The 18,794-nt window shown below is 39.7% G+C and overlaps 1 protein-coding gene across 1 annotated transcript in view; it reads left to right on the forward strand.

Moving 5' to 3' along the window:
* Window positions 1–1,476: 1,476 nt before the first annotated feature.
* The window catches only part of rasgef1ba (RasGEF domain family, member 1Ba), a 137,188-nt gene continuing 119,870 nt past the window's right edge, over window positions 1,477–18,794 (forward strand). The window contains exon 1 of the mRNA XM_039802789.1: window positions 1,477–1,794. Within this exon, the coding sequence (XP_039658723.1) occupies window positions 1,726–1,794 (69 nt within the window). The 5' untranslated portion in view covers window positions 1,477–1,725. The remainder of the gene's footprint in view (window positions 1,795–18,794) is intronic.

The raw sequence follows: 18,794 nt of genomic DNA on the forward strand, positions 1-18,794 counted from the left end.
TGAATATAGTTTAAACTACTTGTACTGAAAAGTTACCATTTTATCAGCCTCCGTCACGTTATGCTGTCTGTTCGGTAATTCAATCAGCCGTTTGCTCTGAACACTTTTAGTTTGCAACCTTTGACTTACTGCAGGGCTCCCGACCTCTTCCTGAATGCCTAGATGTGAAAATGAGTCAAATGATTTACAGGCTTTTAGATGAATTACAAATATGAATATTAATCTTCCCAACACACACTGTGTGTGAGTCAAATATTAATTCCAAAAAAGGATGTTTTTGCATTACATGAATGCCAACCAAAATCATCTCTCACCCCACGAGGCATCCTGACCCCGGGACAAAAACAAAAGCTGTGAATGGATTATGAGTTTTTGATGAATATTGCGGAAAAACGACTATAATTTAACAACACGAGACAAACATATGCATCACTGTCTCACATGACAACAGTGAACTTGTGAAAAATAATCTAATAAATTGCAAAATCGGAAATAGAATATTAAAAGCCCACCACCCTGTGCACAGCAATAGCTCCTGATCCAGCCAGGTGTCCTGTGAGCCCATTATTATTCAATAAATGCAACTCAACCAAACCCCTGGTGACAGGGTAAACTGCTCATTGTTCATTTATAACAAACCGGTCTCACAGCAGTTTAATAGTTTGACACATCCACCGTGAACACGAATCAATAGATTAAATAACGTGACCATTTCACGAACTGCCGTGAACTGAGACTGGGTTGTTTATAAGTAATACAGTAGATACAGAGAGATATGTATTAATCCCATGGGGAATTGAAGAAAAATGGGGCTATGATCTAATTTACAAAGAAAGATTGTTTAAAAAAAACCCTCAGTTGATAGATTACATAAACCCACTTTATGGCCAAATATATGTAGACACCCAGACAATGTAGACTCAGAACTAAATAGTAGGCATTAATATGCTGCTCTCAAGGCTCAGCCACACCAGCATTTAAACAGTGAAATGTTTTTGAGATTTTGTACATCCCTGCAAATATTTACATCAAGTTTAACCTGTTTCTTTAAACTGTATTATTCCTTATAAAGGCAGTATAGTTTTACTCCCAGTTCTCCCACCTAATTCAATGTCAAATCTTTTTTTTTCAAACAGTCATGGAATACAATACAGGTAGTGAAATGAAATAACATTGGGCTATTTTGTGGTCAAACTTTAAGATATTGCGTCCAATAAAAGATTTATCAAAAAAAAAAAGAAAAAAAAAGATATTGCGTCCAACAATTCTAATAACATAATGAATTTGAGGTTTAATGAAGCTAAAGTGATTTCAGTTGCAGGTTTACCTTCCAGTCCCGTCTCTGAATGGCGGGGCAACCCCGTCGATGAAAACCACCTGGCAACTCGTTGGACCGCCCACTCCCCCTCCGCCCGGCCCCACCTGCATGTGTCCCCCTCCACACCGCTGTGAGACCATTCATCGACACAGGATTTTACAGGCGAGAGCTACAGGCTGTAAGCTCCACATCGAGCGGATACATCGCTCACTCGGCCGGTATTTCGCACCTCGCCTCTGAAGAAAGAGAAGAAGGAAGGAGGGATGCGCGCAGGGTCCTTGAACGCCACAAATAAGTTCCCGAGGCTGAAAGAAAGAGGACTTTCCTGTTGATTCAGCTCTGATCTTCTCCTCACCTCACCCCGGCACATTTCAGGAATATTTCTGGAGCGCACCTCTCACATCTATATGGCAAAGTTCCTGGCTGAATTACTGGGATGCACACTTCCAGACAAGGGCACTCCACCTTTGTTCGAGGTAAGGAAGCTTTTAAAATGCACTTACTAGACCCCCAGCTGCATGAATCCATCACCAATACTCTAATACTCTAATGCTGAGTTTTTATCCATGGAGAAAAAAAGGGCACATCAGGCTGTCTGTCTGTTCACTTCATGGATTCTCTATGGCAACAGGAGGCTAAGGCTTTGTTCATCAATATGATTGACAGTTGCTATGCTGTAAAGCACTTCATTAACAATGATCCCTGCGGGTGGGTTCAGGTTTGAAAGTGCTGCTGCAACAGTGCTCTCTGCACACTCACCGTTTCATTACGGTGACAAGATGTTTATCCAGAGTATTTCCGCGGGCTGCGGATTAATGCGCATTATTTTCGTCTTTACGCTCACGAAAATTCGAAATATCCGCTTATGGTTTATCTCTGGCGCTCTTAATGAGTAGTTTGTAATGACTTTTAGTGGTGGGTTTCTTTTTCTTTCTCCTGTCCTAACGCTGTGTTGTTGTTTTCATAGTGGATGTTTTTTTAAATAATTTTTTTGAGTGAATTCAATCCTGGCAAAAACGATTTCGGCATGATTATAGACTTTACTGTATATAGTGGTGATTTGTGCTGTATTGCATGTGGCAGCAAGTGGTTTTGTGTAAGAAATGGCAGGGACTCAAAAGCTGCTCTTATTTGGGTCAGTGTGACACACACACACACACACACACACACACACACACACACACACACACACACACACACACACACACACACACACACACACACACACTGTCAGCTCTACCTGGATTGATGGATAATCTGCTGTGAAAGAAAATGTCTCTTGTAGCAGAACTTTTTTGGTCCCCTTTTCAGGTGGTTCTCTGTAGGACTGCTGTTGTGTCATATAATTATACACCGAACCAGTGCTAAAGGGCTTGTGACTTATTAATAGATTAGTGAATTATCAACACTTTTGACAGATTTATTATTGCATTCGTTAATCAAGTAAAATACCAGTGTTTTGCTGGTTACCTTCCTTCAAATTTGCTTTTCTAGCAAGAGGTGTTCACTACACGTACAAACACGTTTATCAATATATGCATTCACCTCGTGTTGGGGCCTTCACTGATGTACCTTCTGAAGAACTACATAGTCAGGGACTACAAATCTTTGAACTGAACTGAACGTAGTAATTCGAGTTTAAGTTTGAAGTAATTTGAATCAGCAAAGTGATTCATGATTTCCACCTCTTACTTCTCCTCACTGTAAACTGGATGCCTTTTAGGATTTTGGCCATTGGTCAGACAAGTGACTGGAAGTTGTTGATATTTTATTGAACAAATGATGATTGATTAATGAAATAGTCAACAGTTTAGTTGAAAAATAAATAGTATGTATTTCAGCGCTGCACTTGAAGTGTTCCACACCTCAGTGTGTGGGGCTGATGATTTCCCCTTAGTCTCAGAGGTTATGAGACAACTGCTCAATATTATTGACCCTGATTTTTTTTCTAACTTTAGCTTTTTCCTTGTGAATTACTGGAGAGGTGGATAGATGCAGCTGAAGGGAAGTTTGGCCTTATTTGGTGCCAAGATTAGTGACTGAACTGGGAACATTTGTAGCACTAGACTAGTTTTTATTGCTGCAAAAGAGGGTGTGAGTGAGATCAAGTAAACCTAAGGCCTCCAGCTGCACTATTAACTCGCAGTACAGGACAGCATGGGAATTGCATGCACCATAATTCAAACAAAACCACTTTAGACACAGCAGTGGATCTGTGTTGGGGACTAGCTACACTGTGTTCTCAATATAAAGTTCTAGAAACACTGATAACTACTGTCTTTATGAGTGGAGAAAAGCCATCAGTAAGTTTGACTTTGGGTAAGAAGGTAACACAGGAAGATATCCAATTAACAAATGTATTCTTAAAAGATACATTTATTCATTTATGTTTTCATTTTATGAATGTTCTCAGGTTACAGACATATTTTTACCAGAGAGGAAAGTAACACGGATGATAGGATATGGAAATTAAACCGATTAGTTGTGTCGTATGAGCTTTTGTAATATTGTGAATTTTATGTCCGTCTCCATTGATGAAAATAATCCAGAAAACCAATTACAATACTTTCTTATCTTTGTTTCTGTGATTTAGTCCTTGTTTAAAATGGGACCTGACAGGCATTGCATAACACCAGGTTTAAATCAAAAAACGGTTTTAAATTTATTACACACACACACACACACACACACACACACACACACACACACACACACACACACACACACACACACACACACACACACACACACACACACACACACACACAAAACCACCAGCCGTAATCCACAATCACCACAGGATTGTTAATCCATCAGGCATCATCTCTGACTCACACATGTTAAAATCATCTCAGAAATGTGTCAGAGGATCATCAGAGTAACTTCTGGGAAAATGAATTGATGACCTGCTCTGTTCTGGCTTTACAGTGGACAAAGATTAGATTCACAGGCTGTTATATAAAACCTTATTTACTATTGCACCTTCAACCATGAATTTCTTGAATAGACGCACTGCTGACATTTCTTTGAGACAAAGTATTTTTTGGAGACGGAAATGATGTAACTTAAGTTTATTTATTTCAAAAAGGGACAGTGTATATTAATGAACATTTCGAGGAATGTAAATATACAGGATTATAGCCAAAGGCTAATTTCCATCCTTAGTCCTGACAGGTTGATGGTCCCTATAAGTTAAGTTAAATAAATAAAACAAATCAGAGTAGAACATCACAACAAAAAATTACATAAATTACAGATGCAGAGCAGAGGACAAATTACAGATTATCCCAGCTAATGACAACAGGTTTGATTTTGCAGTAGCCATTTTTTAAACTATAGATTATAGATTTAAAAACAATAATTACTGTTTCTTATTCAGTGTAGTTCAACCGCAATTAAATTAATAAGGTGTTATATTGTCAATGCGCTGTATTTGATCCTCCTACAACCTCTGTAATCACAGAACGGTTTTCTTTACGTGAACACTCGCAAGTCATTGGAACCTTTTTTTTCCCCATCACCACAATCCATCCCATCTGACGTGAACGAGGTATAACAAAAGAGACTATTTTGTGTTGCATTATGGGAAATGTAGGATCAAGCATTTTGAGGTTGATTTAGCGACCAAAAGTCAAGATAACTCGGCTTCTGCTGCTCCAATTTAAATCACTAGGGTACACCTTTTAACTTTTTGTTTTCTGTTTATCCAGTTACATATCTGCCTACAACGGTGATAGTTTTCTAAGTGAAAAATAACAATCTTATACTTCTGAATCCACAACATTAGAAGTAACCACTGTCTGAGGATTGCAAAGGTCTTAGCTGCACAATTCTGCGAGCAGCTGTCACAAATACATAATGCTGACGTTTCCCAAATAAAGGCTATAATTAGACTGCCATGTGCATTATGTAAACATGAGACAAGGCTGAGGGCAGTTAGTGAGGATGGGATGTTCTTGGATGCGGTGTCCAGTGATACTGTACCTGTTCTGGGAGGTTCATCCAGCAGTACAAGCACTTACTTGTGTTTATACAAGTTTAACATTTCCTTTCGTTCACTTAAAGGAAATGCAATATCCTTAGCTCAGATTTGCATTTCTAATAGTGAATCCGTGTTCGTTTATTCACAAATTAGGGTGGACTTCCATTTTATTAACTAGAGAATCAAGCTGCAGCAGTTGCAAGACAAACATGTTATTTGCTACTAGAATACAATTAAACTGTTGTAACCTAAGCAAATGTGTCCCCTGGGAGATAAATAAAAAAAAAAAAACATTTATACTTTCTACCTTATCATTTCTGAATTATAACCGTCAACACATTTCTGTTCACTCAGCACTCTAGTGCATCTCTCCTCCTGCATTTCTTTGTCTTGTGCTCACGTTTTTCCTTGCACTTTGCCACATTTCTTCTTTCAGGTTCTTTCTCTCTCAGTTTCGAACTCGTCATTCACTCACGTGCAGTACTGTCTGTTACTGCTGCCAGGCCTCCTCTCGCTTCTCTCTCTTTATTCTCTGCAGCCTTAAAAGCGAGGCTTTATTCATGGCATGTTTTGGTTTTCAAAGGGCAGAGAAAAAGATTATCATAACTGTACTCTCAAGGCTTGTCTGCACATTTTTGAAAAGCTGTGTGCGCAAATTCAGAGAAGTCCAAAGAGGTGGTTTTCAGTGGAGGAGAGTTTAAGAAAAATATGTGGACATTGATTGTGACATCAGAGAATAAGTTACACTGCAAGAATACTAAAGTATATAACGCACATGCATGTATTCTATGCTCAGTGTGATGCAATGGGAAAGCTGAGTATAAAAACTCAAACGTATACATTTCTTCAGTTCCTTGCGTTTATGCAGCCAGTTGAAAGTCGTGCAAATACCTGTTTTGTACTACACACACACACACACACACACACACACACACACACACACACACACACACACACACACACACACACACACACACACACACACACACACACACACACACACACACACACACACAAACTTCAACACATAAAAAACACACACTCCACTTCTCTAACACAATACGCACTTTCATCATCCGACATCACTAAACTGTCAAATATAATCATATGAGGGATAAAGTGTTACATAACGGTCTGTCTGGGTCCAGACTCAGAGATGACATTTTTGCTGCATTTCATTGGTAATTCCACTTCCCCCTACCCCCCAAGCTGTTGGTATTACGTAACAGCATACGTCGCATGGAGGCCACTTGGAGAGCAGAGGGAAAGTGGGTTTGGGAGGAGCGGGGGATATAAATGTAACGCACCTGCACTTTTAGGCTTAGCGCTATACTCCTATTTTACAAATCATCAGAAATACCTGCAGAGTAACTGCAAGGAATTGTGGGTGATATCCACCTCTGGAGTGACCATGGTTGTTCAGTCGCTCCCTCAGCTAGGCCTGGCAAACTCGATTTCCTTTTAAGGATTTAATTTATTCTGTGTCACTAAACTGATCCGGGTTGTGCAAGTCACTTGAGTCAGTATTGTGTGCTACATCGGCTCGAGCCGAGGCGAGCTCGCATTGACTGTCTGCTCGACCTCATTGTATTTTAACATACTACATTTATACACCAAACCTACAGTAGGCCTAGCTAGGCTACGCGCAGAACATTGTATGTTATTTCAGAAGTGAAAGAATGGCTTTTGTTGTTGATTTGATTTACCCTGAGCTCGAGGAGAGACTCGTCTGAATCAGATCCACTCATGACTAGGGCTGCTTGATTATGGAAAAAAACATAATCACGATTATTTCGGTCAATATTGAAATCACAGTAATTTGACACGATTACTCGTTAACTTCTGGAAAGATGCTGCAATTATTGAACTTAAAAAACTGTGGAAAAAGTTAAATAAATCAACAAACACATCTGTGAAATTTGCCTTAATACTTTTCCTCTTCTCTGTAATTAAATTCTAATGCTTCATTTGTTGAGATTAATTTGTGTGGATTTGTTTTAAAATGTTATGCCAATAATTATGTTTCTGTAATTTGTCACAAATCAAGGCTATGAAGGCATGTTGTTGAATATGAATCAAGGGGCTATGGGTTGAAAATAGGGAGAAGTTGCTAGAATACCAATTGGACTTAAATTAATAGCTTACATTTTTTTACCACAAGTCTTGTTAGTTGTTGGCTGTTCCTTGTACTCCATGACGCATGATCTTTTTAAGATCTTTTGCATTGCCATTGTGATAGATTTTCTGTTTTGAATGTTTTGTCCACATTCTTTTATTCACGTATTCAGATCTGACTTTGCTATAAGAAGACATCGTTTGCTGTGATTTGCAGTGAGCACTGCTGCAGAAAACACACTGTTCAATTGATCTGTAATTTAAAAACGATCCTTATATACACAATCCGAGACAGGAAAAAAATGATGGAAACTGCAGCTTTTCTAGACAATAAAATTGTGTTGCTGGTTGAAAGCCAACAAAAAATTGTCTCACTGCAGCATAAATTTGAATTTCAAGGCTAACTGTGACACGTTAGAGCGAAAAGAATCCCTTTGTGCATCACTTCTCTTGCTACTGCAGCTTGTTCTCTGGCTGCTTGTAATCGTCTGCATGTCAGCTGAACACTGCATTCAGTGTTTTAAGTGTGTTTCACCCTGAATGGTCTGCTAGTTTACCTCTGCTGTAGCACTACAGCCATGCCTACGTATGGGTACTGAGTGGGATGCAACACTGTCCAGACACTCAATCTTTAATGTGACAACACATTAGGGGAGTGTTACAGCATGTAAGATGGGACACTGAAAAATGACAGTAACAGAACAACCACTGTAGTATATTGTGGTTCTCTAAGTCTTATATTGTTGGTTGTTGAAGAGGTGATGTACTGTACGGGTGCTTCTACCTAGCAAACATGACACTATTGATCTTATAGTAATGTCACTCAGCTAGAGTATAATGACTACTGTACTATATATACTACTGTTATGTCAACAGAGCTAGTTGTTAATATGTAGATATAGATATCTCCCCCTGTGTAGTTTAAAATTATTTTTGCAGCTGCGTGAGAGGTATTTTTGCAGCTGCGTGAGAGGTTTGTGTTTTTTGTTCGTCAGCAACTTAATTGCAGCTTCATGTCTGCACAGTGCTCAGAATTGTTTCACTTCATTATCACTTTTCTTTAAAGTGATGTTTCTTAACTCAGATACTAGTCTGTGCGTGCGTGCATGTGTGTCTGCTCTGTGTAGAGCCAGCATTCAGTTGAGTATCAACCACCTTTTTCAAGTGTTGAAGTGAAGAAAAAAGAAGGTCAAAATGCTTGAGAGAGAGAGAGAGAGAGAAACCAAATACCATTTTACTTTGAATAACACCCAAATTATACCTACCTTGGTCTGACCATATCTGCATCAGGGAATTTCAATAAAGCCATACATTCACTTAAAGAAAAAGCACGCAGGGCAATGTATGCTTTAAAAACCAAGCTGTTCAGCATTAACATCCCAATTAGAATCTGGACTAAAATATTTGATAGTGTAATTGTACCGATAGCACTTTATGGAAGTAGATTGGAGCATGACTCCTGGGACAAGCACCCGATAGAGACCCTACACACAGAATTCTGTAGAAAATTTCTAAACGTTCAAAGGAAAACCCCAAATAACGCCTGTCGAGCAGAACTGGGACGTTTCCCATTACTGCTAAATATACAGAAACGAGCTATTACATTTTGGACACATCTTAATTTAAGCCAAAAAGACACACTTCATTTTAAAGCACTAAAAACCCAAGAGCTGAATCCTGAAAACAGTGCCCTCAGTCAGCTGATGGTGAAGCTAACCAATGAGGCTCCCATTAGCACTGGTTCAAAACAACTCAACAGAACAAAACAGATTATGAATCATTCAAAAGATCAATATTCTCTAGATCTAAAGCAGAGACGGGTCCTGACCAAATACAGACTCAGTGACCACCAACTGGCCGTAGAGACAGGAAGACTCAGGCAGACATGGCTGCCCAGAGAGGAACGTATATGTGCTCACTGCTCAACAGGGGAGATAGAAACAGAGATGCACTTCCTCCTCCACTGTGAAAAATTCTCTTCACTAAGAGACTTTGGAAAAATAGCCAACAAAATGGCAAATTTCTCAAGGTTAACATCAGAAGAGAAGCTGGTAGTTGTCCTAGGAGAAGGGACAGCAGCCCCACTGGCAGTTAAATATGTATCTGCCTGCCACAACCTGAGGGACTCACCACTATAAGATTGTACAAAACTGTTAAGTATTACATTGTGTTATGTAATTGTTTTGTAATGTAGTATGCTGTATGTTTATTACACTGTATAGAATATATGTGACACCTACTGTATGTATTTAATATGTGATATGTACTATAAGCATTTTCTGTAAACTGCTTTGGCAACAACATGTTTTTTGTTCATGCCAATAAAAGCAAATAAAAAAAAAAGAGAGAGAGAGAGAGAAAAAAAAAAAAAAAAAAAAAAAAAAAAAAAAAGAGAGAGAGATATTTGGCAAGCATAAAAGAAAGCTAAAGAATAAAGAAATCCAAGGTAATCTTAAAAATACAACTTTTAAAAGCTTCCATCGCTATGACAACCACTGAAATCTCTCAATGAAGCAAAGATGCAGGACAGCTTCCACTCAGATAACAGTAGACACCATTGAGTTGATGTTTTTGTCACATTTGAAGCATTCAGCTAGAATACTTCTCTTTGCGGTGGTTTACCTTCAACTTTTCAAACTTTTTCCCAGCTGAAGACAACCAAGTTCAGGGGAAAAATTCCTGGACCGAAACCTTGGCAGTAATGCAAATCTTAGTTGCAGTAATGTCCTTAATAGGGCTGTAATCGGGCCTCAAAAGTTAGGCCCGACAAGGCCTGAGCCCGACAGAATTCGGCCCGAGCCCGACAAGTACATTTTGATTGACAGGTTTTTTAAAAGCCCAAACCTGTTTACAGCCCGACATTATTCAAATGTACCCAGTCCACATGGTCAAAAGTTTTCCACATCTCAGACTTTGCTTTCTTTGCCGATGCAACCAAAACATAATCGGCAGAGGCCAGCCTCCGTTTCACCTCCTCAGCATCCATGTTCGCGCTAATCAAAATGCATCACCTGACCGCTCATTTACGGTGCAACCCGGAGCGCAAGCCCGGCCTGAGCCCATGTAAAATGATAGAAATGAAGACCAAACCTGTCGTGTTCGGGCAAAGATCTTCAGCTCAAGTCCTTAATGTGTAATGATATTCAGAAATTATTCATTTGTGATCATTTCCTGGTGCATAAATATTCTTTTGACACACATGTGCTGATTTCTTGCTCAGACCACGCTGGCTTTTGAGGCAAACTTTAATAGAGAAGATTTAAGGTTAATGGTAATTGAACTGTATGAGAGGACAGCTGTCAAAAGAGAAAGGAAATATAATCTCTAATGATAAGGCAAGGAAATACCACATAGTCCAGACAGAGGCTTTTAAGTTGACTTAGAGGAGCAGAAACTAAATATCTCTCTCACATCAGTTCAGGACATTTTTATTAGAACCTTTTACTGTGTCATAATATCATATTTGTGAGAATGTCATGCTCATTTGGGTTCAGTTTGAACTTTTACTTTCCCAGCATCTGCATTTCATAGACAGTGACATTCAGGAGGAGGCAGAGTGTCTGCATGTCCAAAAGAAAGCCAGAGGAAGCTAAACCTGTGAATACCTGTCAGGTTTTATAGATCGGAGCCGATCATCTTACATCAGGTGTTTTTCTTATTTTTTTGGTCCAATAAATTGGCCTCAATATTGCCCCTTGAATGTCTCCTCACAGACATACAGTCTTTACATCAAATGCATGTTCAGCATTCAGCTTTGGACTGACACACCATTGTGTGTCTCACATGATTGTAAGATGGTTATAAAACATTTCATATTATGGACAGTGCATATTAAAGCTTTAGTGTGTAACTTTTTGATATTAATGAATGTCCGTTACATTCAAGCCGTTGCCAAATGAGTTGCTACAAAGCTTGGCTCCTTGGCTACTAGCAACTGCGTGGAGGGGGTGCGCAATCACGTAAAGTTTTACAGTTCTGCGGAGGCTCCTGGCAGAGCTTTCGCCGTAGCCTACGTAAGTGGCCTGATGTTTATACTTGTGCGCTGGTGTGTGCGTCAAGCCGGCGTGTGTGTGTGTGTGTGTGTGTGTGGGGGAGTGGGTGGTAGAGCGAGGGAGAAGTGAGAGAGTGTCTGCGATTAGCTTTGGAGCGAGTACCGACTCTAGAGTCCTAGTGAGAGAAACAAAGTGTCTCCCCTGTGTTGTCTGACCAAGGTGGAAAATCTTTAGCAGGAAAAGTTAACCCTCTCCTTGATTTCATGTTGTTTATGGAGGAGAACCAGGAAATGAGTCGGGGGAAATGCGACGCTACCAAGCCACGGCCGAGCAGCGTGCGTCGCTGCGACGTGTAGTTAAATTTTTTGTATCCTGGGATTCATTCTAAACCTTATTTGTTTGAAAAATAAATAGATAAATAAATATTTTTTAATTTGACTTAAGGAGACAATTGCATAGTTAATCGCAATTATTTCTGAGACAATTAATTCGACAGCAAAATTTGGAATTATTACAGCTCTAACGCTGCTTGTCTGTGCTCGCATAGGGGGGGAAAAAAATCCTCTGGCTCGTTTGTATTTCTTTAAACCAATCACAACCCTCCTGGGTGTACTAAGCCCCAGATGCGTTGATGCCCTTACAAAATATAGTGAAGAGAGCTGAAGGGGATAAATTCCATTAGAAGAACTAAAATGTTAACAACATTTAACATAATAATAATATTAATCCAGGGTACAAGCGGTCAAAATGGGTTTCCTCAGGAGGGTGGCTGGTGTCTCCCTTAGAGAAGGTCAGTCATCCGTGAAGAGCTTGTAGTAGAGCTGCTGATCCTTTTGCGTCGAAAGGAGCCAGTTGAGGTGGTTTCGGCATCTACAGTAGTAAGGATGCGCCCTGGGCGCCTCCCTAGGGAAGGTGTTCCAATCCAGGCACGTCCAGCTGGGAGGAGGCCTCGGGGAAGACCCAGGACTAGGTGGAGGGATTATATCTCCAACCTGGCCTGGGAACGCCTCGGGATCCCCCCAGTCGGAGCTGGTTAATGTGGCTCGGGAAAGGGAAGTTTGGGGTCCCCTGCTGGAGCTGCTTGAGCTGCTGTCCCCGCGACCCGACCCATGGATGGATAATGATATACAAGAACTACAAGTTGCAACAAAAGCAAGAAACTAACAAAAAGACAAAGAAATAAAGTAACAGACATGTAACAGAAATGTTTTATTTTCAGGTATTGCTGAGTAAAAAGAGTTATATAATCATAAAGCAAGCTATAAATCATCAACCTAGACAGACACCCCAGCATGAAGTGAGGAACCGATCATGTTTTACTGTAGCTCCTCTGTGTTACTGAGAGGGAGATCATACCGGGAAGTCCATCCATCACACTGACAGCTCCATATGTATAAAGTGGATGCTTTTATGTACAGAGCATATGGGAATGAAGAGGAACAGATCAGTGTGTCGATTTTTTTGTCAGTCTAGAAGACGAGACAGGAAGTAGAGACAGCAACAGAGAGAAGAGTAGAAAAACAAAAAAGAAAAAGTTAATTTATTTCTGAATCTCCTTACAATAAAATAATAAGTTAAAAAGTAATAAAAAAGGAATGCTACAGCAGAGTAAAACGGTACAGCAGAGTAAGTGCCGCACTGAGCCCCGGTGCCGTTGCAAAATAGCCTCGGGAAGGAACGTGTACGTTCAAAAGTTTTAGTTGTGCAACAGAAAACTCAGATTGGAAAGGTAGTCTAGCTAGCTGTCTGGATTTACCCTGCAGAGATCTGAGGAGCAGTTCACCATAGTCCTCATAAATCGACCAGAGTTTAAAATTCCAACACAAAGAAAGTGTAAGGTAACAAGACATCAGGCCAAAAAGAAGGACATACGGCGGATTTTCCGGCGGCAAGGGAGCAATCCCGGAAGTGGAAGGTCGTGGATATAGATTATCCTGTATGTGAGCCTGGTCAGTTAGGACCAAAGCGCCTGGTCTGAGCTACGCCAGCTGCACAGGAGAGTTGTTCTTTTAGAGCGAGGTGTCCATCAAACCTAACTGCTAATCAGGGAGTTTTTTTCCCCTTCCTGGCAGAGGAATGACTGTTTGATGAAGACTGTTATCAGAGCCTCCTTTCCTTTCATGACAAAACAGCTGTGCTTTCTCTAAATGTGCCAAGCACTAGAGCGACCAGCTTTCCCATTATCCACAGCCATTTGTGATCAAGTGTCAACCATCACGGCTGAATGACGAAGCCCATCCGCTGTCCCTGAAGATGCACTTTCACTAATAGCTGATAGATACCAGCTCCGAGAAAACTGTTCAGAAGTCAATTAAACCCCAACTTTCCTAGAGGAAGCTAATCTTCTCCAAAAACATGGCTTGCTAAGGCTAATTTGACTTCTTTTACTGGGAGTCTTGGAGGCAAAAAAGTATTGTTCCCTTTTAAGAGGACATCGAAGGCTCAAAGAGATGTGTATTTTGGGATATGACTGCCTTGATTGGCAGGTCTCTTAGGCTGACACACTGGCTAACCACACCTTCAGATACGATTCATCATCTTTGGCAAATTTTGGAGATTTATTGTATTAGTGTGTGTATTTTATAGTTTTATAGTTTGTGTTCTGTACTGTCTTTTATCTATTTAAGTGTGGAGTTTATTGTATTTTAATGGTCAATCTAGGGACGTGCATTGCAATTTAGGTTAGGCTATACATGCCGTGGTGTGTGCATAGGTCAATGCTACATACTTATCCCTATCCAAAGAAATAATAATAATAATAATAATAATAATTTAGATTTTCTAGCTGAAAAAAAACCTGACAAAGATGTTAGCAAGTGGTAAACTCAAATCCAGGTTTAAAATAAACTTCCCTTCCCCACACCCACAGTTACCGTATATGGAAGATCATTTGTGCCACTTGTAAAGAACCCCCCCCGCCCCCCCAACAAAATTACAATTTTCACGATTGAGGTTTTTTGTTAAAAATGTTACTATTTTTCCTTATATTACATCCTATATTATGATACACAACGAGGAGGAGTTATGACATTTTCTTCCATTGATCCAATCCATTGAATCTATCTATCTATCTATCTATCTATCTATCTATCTATCTATCTATCTATCTATCTATCTATCTATCTATCTATCTATCTATCTATCTATCATCTTGTACCACTTGACCACAAAAAACAAGCACTTTTCAAACCAATACAAGTTTATGCTCCATACAGTTTTAACAGACACTTGTAGCACCTAATCAGAAATGAGCATTTTTTGGGGCCATGAATTATGTGAAAGTTTCTCATAATACTAAGTCATAAATACTGTATGAATGAGATTATCTTGGTCACATCCAACATCAGATTCAGTGCTGTTCGTTGTCAGTCTCCGATATGGAGACACTGGCGAACTGACCTAAATGCATCTTTTTTTTTGCCTCGGAGTATAGTTGAGGTATTTAAAGTAAACAGCAAATTAAACACATATATATGTGTGTATTGTGCTGTCATTTTATTGGACCATGAGTCCGTAATAAAGTCCTATTATGTATGAAGGTTAATATGACTGCCCCCATCATACATCATACAACATATATTTATTCCATAAATTGTAGGAACTGACAGGATTACATTTCACTGGAGTTGTATTTTATGATTTCAAATGACAAACAAATTGATTAATTGGTTGATAAAATATCATTAAAAACAAGATACTGAGTCATAACAATCGCTTTTATGAGATTATTTCTCATAGACTCAATAGCTGGAGCTTTATGAAATGCCTTCTCATAATTCTGTCACAAAAAATAATAAACCTACTGATGTGGTGGGTGTGTTTGGCACAGAAATCACATTCTGTTTGTATATACATGTGGTGAATACATGGCTTTGTCCATGTATTTACCCTCTGATGGTTTAACCACAAGGGGGCGGAGTGCAACATATTAAACCGCTTAGTGCCGCTCACTGGTTAACTTTTGTCAGCAGGAGGTCCAGAGAGTGAGATGGTGATCGACTGTGATTTCTCATTTTCTGACTCTGAGGAAACGGTACAGTATTATGTTGGATGTTTTTACTTTGTCAAAAATATGATAATTTCCATGTACTGTTATTGTCAAAATGTTAATTTAGGATGAATTAAGAAAATCTGCTGTAGTAAAATGATGCAGCTGTGTTGCGAAAATAACAACCAATAAGTGATTGAAGAAAAATGACAGATTTACTGTAAATTATACTGCATTTATAAGATTTATATATTTGAAACTGTACCGAAAGAGATATTGTTTCTTTGGATCAGGGCTGTTGCTCTCAATAAAAAAAAAAATAAATAAAAAATAATCCCCTATTGCATCGCTAGCTCTAAACACACGCACACTAGATAATAAGTAAGCTGTTCCCATGCTGTCGGAAATCTAGTCCTTTGTCAGCCGGCCTTGCAGAACATGCACATAAACGGCCCCCTTTTTATCACTGTTAACATAACAGGGGAGAGGATAAGGAGAGGAGGAAAGGAAGGGAAGGTTAGAGGGAAGGAAACAATGGGAGTCAGTCGTGGCGGAGTTCTGCAGGGAACGGAGTGATGATGATTTTCACACGACAGTAAGGGGGCGTCACCAGCTGTCGGTCTTTGTATAAGCAGTCTGTCTGTCACCGCCGCTGGTCACAGGGCAGCTGAAGGTTCAGTGCATTGCTCCACAGCATGCATGTTTCATTTATTTGACCTCTCTGAAAGGGATTCGATCAGGGACTCTCCAGACTCCAGTGCTCTTCTATCTTTGTGAAGATGTTTTAGACATATTGTAAAGTGATGACATTTTCCCGCCACAGAATATATTTTTTTGGCCTTACTGAGAATAAACCGAAAAGATACTGGTTTGTTAACATTAGCAGCCGTAACTAAGGCTAACAGAAAAGACAACATAACGGCATGCACCGAAAACCTCATCATGCAAATTTAGCAAAATGCATGTACATAATATAATCAACAAAGAGCACTGCACACAAAAAATATCACCAAAATCAGAGAAATATAAAATCCGGGTTTAACTTTTCTTAAAATTTGTAAAAGACTTGACTCTAACTTATAGCTGTAGGTTTGCAGAGAGTCAATACATCAATTTACAGTAACCTTGACAGCAACTTTTGAGATTTTTTTTTCTCAGCGTGTGCTTTAAGTTTGCTTTGATGTTTTTAATCAGTTCTCTAGCTCAAGTTTAAAAGAAAAAAGTAAAGTTGGTGGAATGAATTCAAAGCCAGACACAGAAAGTACTATATGTTAAAAAAAATATGTAAAGATGGCGGGAACATCTCTCTACATTGTTCAATAGTTACACTGTAAACATTAGGCGACTTGATGGAGTGAGGCAGATTTCATTTTGGAGGAAAGTCTGGTAGATTTCTGTTCCAGTACAGCATGCATTTTAACTCTGTTCAAATATGCTTTTGGCTGTGGTTTTGATTCCAGGAGGCTCATTCACATGAATAGCAATGAGATTTTCTGGATGCATTCTGCATTCAGGAAGAGGAGACCCCCTGCCATTCATATGCACACAACAGTGTCTCATACACACAGGCTCATGGGCAGAACACACACACACACACACACACACACACACACACACACACACACACACACACACACACACACACACACACACACACACACACACACACACACACACACACATACAGTCATTGCTGAAATCACTGCTCTGCATACATACATTTTCCTACACGCACACAATAGCAGAGGGGGTCCCTTGTCAATATGTGCATGTTAATAGTAGCTTGAGTCTCAGTGCAGACAATCACAATGTTTGCACACAATGAATGTTGTGAAGAGTGAGATTCAATGCTGAGAGTGTTGTGCAAAACAACATAAACTCACATTTCTTGTGACCCACTCCAAACCAGTTATAGCAGAGCATAACATTCACACTGAGGACATTTAGGAGTTTAAAACCAGCTCCATGGATGACCGGCCAGTCAATGTGTGTCGTCATCCTGTGGTGAGCAGTCTTATCTTGGTGAGCTCTTTGGTAATTTACCGCTGGCTCTGATGTCTGTAGCATTTTGATGCATGATAAAATTCCTTTTTGGAATGAGTTTGTCTCTAAAATTCATATTTTTATTGAACAGTCTGTTGTTTTTGGGGTCCTTATACAGTATGTAAAGATGTCACTGAGTTTCATTAAAAAAATATAAATATATACTGTATGTAAATAAACAGAGGTAGAACAGCGTATTACATTTTGCTTTATTTCTTACTACACATGAATGTGAATATGTATTTTCCGAAAAAGTCTGTGAATGGACCTTTTACGAGTTCAATTTTTTTTATAGCACTGTAAGGTAGAGTTAAATGTAATCACATGAGCTGAGCAGGCAGGTGGCGTATCTGTTGTCCCAATTGATCGTACTCTGTCCTCCAGTTGTTGAACTTGCCGAGGTCAAACCCCCCAAGTGTGCAAACCCAAACTTAACATACCCTGTATTAAGACAGCCCATTAGTCGTGTTGCAAACTATTCCTTTTGCAGATGCATTGTAGATTTTTTTCCAGTAAACAGTTTGATGACCTACATCTGTATCAGTTCATTCACACACACACACACACACACACACACACACACACACACACACACACACACACACACACACACACACACACACACACACACAGCAACACTGACTTGTATCCACTTAGTCTAATTCCGTCAATAAACCCATGTCACCAAACTGCATCAGCGCTGATGTTAATGCTGTTAGTCAAAACTGTTAAAAGCTCACTGAGTTGACGTTAACCTGGGAGGAGGGGGGGGCTCCCCCCCACTCCCTCACAACGCCGCCGTGACCCCGCTGACGCCTCATACCTCATTACCACAGGACGACGGATGCACTTAGGTCCCTTGTGCCCTTTATACACACACTCTCACTCTCTCTCACACACATTTCTGCATCTGACCTTCCACAGCAGGCGAGCACACTTCCTGATGAGTGTGTGACCCACTGAACTGGCTCACCTGCAGGGGTGAGGGGGTTCAGCAGTGAGGGGTCGCCGGGGTCGCCGCCCACTGGGACAAGTTTAGCAGATTAGATTGGTTGATTCAAGACGAAAGACATTGACAAAAGACTTCTATCTGCTGTAGGTTCCCAGACAAACAGAAGTGAAATAAATGTGTTTTCTGTTAGTTTAGTTAAATGTAATGGCACCAGACAGAGACTATTATGTAACAGTAAACCTTTCTATAAATAGAGGACACACAATTTACAACTCAAACCCAGATCATGTGGAGGTCTTTGTTTCTTTTACATAAGCGTAATTATCATATACCCAAATATACAAAGTGGTGAAGCAAATCCTGTTATCTGCCAAACAAATTAATTAATCTACAAAATATGCATA

Source organism: Perca fluviatilis, chromosome 6 (genome assembly GCF_010015445.1).
Source record: "Perca fluviatilis chromosome 6, GENO_Pfluv_1.0, whole genome shotgun sequence".
NCBI classification, from domain to species: domain Eukaryota; kingdom Metazoa; phylum Chordata; class Actinopteri; order Perciformes; family Percidae; genus Perca; species Perca fluviatilis.